Source organism: Clinocottus analis, unplaced genomic scaffold, assembly GCF_023055335.1.
Source record: "Clinocottus analis isolate CAN_PGR_092001 unplaced genomic scaffold, fCliAna1.0.p SCAF_16, whole genome shotgun sequence".
Taxonomy (NCBI): domain Eukaryota; kingdom Metazoa; phylum Chordata; class Actinopteri; order Perciformes; family Cottidae; genus Clinocottus; species Clinocottus analis.
In genome coordinates this window covers 11069158-11073447 of record NW_027175887.1, presented here as the reverse complement: position 1 = coordinate 11073447, position 4290 = coordinate 11069158, and the positions used below count along the sequence as shown (strand labels likewise).

At 45.1% G+C, this 4290-nt stretch overlaps 1 protein-coding gene across 1 annotated transcript; it reads right to left on the bottom strand.

The window, feature by feature from the left end:
* Positions 1-657: 657 nt before the first annotated feature.
* cbx8a (chromobox homolog 8a (Pc class homolog, Drosophila)) lies at positions 658-3475 on the bottom strand. Its single transcript, XM_068578868.1, has 5 exons — positions 3249-3475; positions 3084-3127; positions 2620-2685; positions 2159-2225; positions 658-1750 (listed from the first exon to the last, which is right to left on the bottom strand). Exons 1-5 carry the CDS (start codon positions 3315-3317, stop codon positions 908-910), a joined length of 1089 nt encoding a protein of 362 aa, XP_068434969.1. The 5' UTR covers positions 3318-3475; the 3' UTR covers positions 658-907.
* Between the last annotated feature and the right edge of the window lie 815 nt (positions 3476-4290).

Genomic DNA, 4290 nt, shown 5'->3' with positions numbered 1-4290 from the left:
TTAACGTAAATGCAAATTAATAACGGGATTTCTTCCACTTGAGATCAGGCCCTCGTGGTTTGAACCGGTGGGATCACAGAAACAGTTTTACCGGCGACAGAAAGCTCCTCCTTCAGAATTACAAGAGCATTTATTTATTTTTTCATAAATGCAAATTAGCCCATTTTAGCTTTGCATGCGTTCCCCCAAATTGTTGTAAAGAGTATTTCGTACAAACAAAATCTTCATCAGCCGGAATTAGCATAAACGAATATTATATTCCACCGTTTCAGATTAGGGACCAAGGAGGCATGGATAATTATATAATCCTCTAAATAACTTCAGGTTGGAGTAAAATTGTCCTGCAAAGTGAGATATATTATTTCTATTATTGGACGTGATCAAGCTGCCTAAATATCATAAACGCGTTTAGGATTTAAGAACAATTTTAGACTCACGTGGCGTTTTAGTTAAAACCTGGAAATGATCTTCAAACTTCTAACTTTGGGTGAAACTCGGATCAAACTTTGTAACTTTAAAATATGTTTTATTATTGTAGGAACACTGTCACAATCACCAGTTGAATGCATTTTAGAAAAGTCAAATTGTGGGATTATTCCACAAATTATATGATACTTTTTAAAAAATATATATAATGAATGAAATGTTGGAACACTTAAAAAAAAAAGACAAAACCAGTAATCTTAACAAGACAACAGGACTGAGTACAAAAACATTAACTCACAATCACTTTCTTTTTTTTTATTTTCTCAGCAGCGTATTAAATATTTGTATGTACATGTTTAACAGTTACATAGACAAAAATATAGTATTACAGTCGGCGTGTTAGTTAGTAGCTTGTTAATAAACAATTAAGTACGCATATATTAAGCTTCCTCTGACCTACATCCGCAGTGCGTGGGCCTGCTTATCTTTTCTTTCTGAAAAAGCCTTTCTCGGTGCTGCTTTCTCTGACGGTGACAGTCAAAAGGTTCATGGTGACATCTGTCACGGTCACGCTGTCCAGACTGGCGAGACTGGGGGACCAGGTCGAGGCCGATCGCGTGGACTGATCGTGGATGGACTCGGGCTGTGTGGAGAGGGCTGCGGGCCGGTCCCGGGGCTGACGGCACTCCTTCCCCTCGTGTCTCCGGGGGTCCGCGGAGCCGCTGGGCCGAGGAGCGGACAACCTGGACACACAGTTAGTCCTGCGCTCCCCCGGATCACTCCCGCGCACATCTGGACTGAATGCGCAGCCGTAAGAGAGCGGTGCGCGCCTCTGCACGCTGCTGTGCTTGGGTGTGATCGTGGTCTCCTCCTGAAACCTGCGGGTCAGCTGCATGAGGCTGTGCTCTGACGTCTCTCCGTGATGGAGCGCGCGTCGGGGCATGCTGGACGCGCCGTGTGACCCCGGCTCCTCCGCTGGCCTGCTCCGCTTGGCGTCTGGCTCTACTGAGCTACTATCTCCGTCGTCGTTGTCGTAATTTAAATGCAGCTTCGGTTTGCGGCCTCTCTTCTTGGGGAACCGAACGGCTTCCTGGAGTGTCAGAGAAGCTGGCACAGTCGGTCTGGGCCTCCGCTCCAGCTCCGGCGGTCTGACGTGGACACTTTCCCCTCTGTTGACCGAGCTCGGTGGATAGATTGTGGGAACCACGGTGCGTAAACCCTCCCGGGCCCTCGGAGTTATGACAGGCTCCGGGATGGGATAGGACACCTGGATCCCTCGTGGAGCCTCTCGTCTGAATTCATACATCTTTTCTTTGGCTTTGGCCTGAGGACAGAGCGAAAACTGTTTTTGAGAGGAGCTTTCCCGGAGATGAAAATTTGAGCAGAGGAAATTTAAAGTTATAACAGAAGCAGCTGCAGATCTGACTTTGCACTGAACGTCCAACGCTTCGTCCTAAAACTGCTTTGCATCAAATACATACGACTTTATATAATGTGTCGAGGATGTTTATACATACACAAGCACCGTGCCCAATTTAACCTCATAAAAACACTGGTACCGGATTTTCATCTGGGTTGCAATGGTATTCCACACATTTGTTTAATCCAAATCCAACAGTTTAAAAAACACAAATTAAGACAGTTATTGTCATATCATAAGAATGACTAATCATCGTTATCGCCTCAGTAAGGCTAGAAGACGGAATAAACCTCCCAAAGACGATCCACTCACCTTCAACAGGAAGGTTTCTGGTTTGGGACCCCTCTTCTTCGGGCCGAACAGCTCCCGTTCGCGCTCCCTAAACAAGGAAAAGCATTAGAAGATTCGTTAGGCATTTACAAATATATATGTATTTTTTTATCGATTTAATAATAACATCAGAACATCTAATTTCCAAACAGGCCCTTTGACAATATTGAAATGATCTGGGCCATAGTTTTTATGATGTTTATATTTTAATAGGTTATAAATAACGTGTCAGAAGAAAGCAGCCTGTGCGTGATAATAAGTGGTATAGCACACATTGCAGCACACTCCACTCAATCCACTGACACTTGTTACCACTTCCTTGACGGAAAACATAACATTTAAAGATGTGTGTAAGTCAAAAGTGGACTTCATGTGTTACTCATATCGGCCGTTACCGGTCCAGAGTGTCCCGGTTGAGGCCTACGCTGCTGTCAGAGCCTCACCTCTCCTCGAAGGCAGCGAACAGACGGGCATCCAGAATGTTTTCCTCCGGCTCCCAAGTGCTGTACCTGTTCCCAACAACAAGGAGGAGAGCTGTCGGTGGCCATGCCGCAGGGGAAGGAGCATGTCAAGGCGGTGGAATACTTTTATTTCACGCTGCGATCTCGCTGCTGGCGCCGCGATCACAGAGTGTATAGCGGACAGTGACACATGGTGAACCGGGCCATGGCTAAAGCTACTGCGGGCTGAACGCTCAGGCGGTCACAGCCCTGCAACGTGGTGCTCGCGAGCCCTCCACGGGCACATGGTTAGACTGCACCACAGCACACACAACGGATGATATGACTGTAATAAATAAAAAATAAAAAAAACATCCACGGGCTGAATATACGACAGTGTGACGTGGTGCAGTTGTTCGCGCGGCCAGGATGGAGCGCTGTCCTTCAGCCTCGGCTACAATACTCACTTCTGAGACCAGCCCTTCCATTTCACGAGATATTCCCAGCGACCCTGCGGAACAGAACCGAGATAGATTCAGGTTCGGGTTGCCTACTGGCGCCGCACACACACACACACGGTTGCGTAATAGGTGTGAAGACAGCCAATGGGGGGGAAAAACCGAAGCACATACCCGTCTGATTCTCCGTTTAATGATGGACTCTGCTGCGAAGACGCTCTCACCGACAGCCGAGAGCTCCATAGTTCACCATACACCTCGCTTATTTCGCTCTCTTTTAATATTTTAGGCTTCCCCGTGTGCTCTTCGGGTTGTTTAATTCCGCACATCCCATAATACGCAATCTGGAGAGGACGTCATCACGTCTTTTTTTTTTTCTGTTGCCAGGCACCGCAGTCGGAAGGACGGATCGCGGTGCAGCGCATTGGCTCGGTTGTTGCTACGTGCTCAGGGTTTGTGAGCGAGGGGGCGGAGTCCCGCTGAGGGGGCGGAGTCCCGCTGCTCGGGCTGCTGTACAGGAATGTCTGGCACAGCGGGGACGAGCACAATCAGAAGAAGCCCGGAGCGGATCCACGGACCCCCTGAGGTCCCCGAAGGGGGTCTACCGAGCCCAAACCAACACATGAATTAAAAACGTTTCATTTCACTTTCTTAAAAAATAAAAAAATAAAAATCAGAGAGAGAGCAGAATGAATACAAGGTTTTCATCTACAGGCGCAACACATCGGAATATAAATGCATTTACACAAGACATCTGTAAATATTTGTGTATAAATCTTCAATCATGAATTATTCAACAATACAATTTAAATCAATATCTTACTATATGAATCCTTGTATTAAAATGTGCCAGAAAGGAAGATAAAAGGTCAGATTTCAGCCCATTCGGGTAACCCTCAGACAAGCGTTGCTGTTAATCTAAATGTATGACTGATTATTCAACAAGATTTGACCTGCTGCAATACAGTTTAATATACATTTTCAGATTTTCAGGGGATGAATATAAAAAGAAAGCGCCACAATGTGATGCGTAATTTAAATCTTGCACAGAACGATTTTCCGCAAGCTGTATAATAATAATATAATAATAATAATAAATAATAATGAAATACAATCAGTTTTAATGATCATTCCGAAAGCTATATTTTTTTCAATATTTCGCGGAAACATGAAGAAACGTCAGTTTATTTAGAATTTATATTATATTAATTTATAT

What these genes read in the sequence shown, in the direction of transcription:
- cbx8a (XM_068578868.1), bottom strand. Translation starts at nt 3,317, where the DNA reads ATGGAGCTCTCGGCTGTCGGTGAGAGCGTCTTCGCAGCAGAGTCCATC. An exon ending in TTAAACGGAGAATCAGACGG is followed by an intron (nt 3,128 to 3,248) that starts GTATGTGCTTCG and finishes TCTGTTCCGCAG; the next exon opens with GGTCGCTGGGAATATCTCGT. An exon ending in TGGAAGGGCTGGTCTCAGAA is followed by an intron (nt 2,686 to 3,083) that starts GTGAGTATTGTA and finishes TGTTGGGAACAG; the next exon opens with GTACAGCACTTGGGAGCCGG.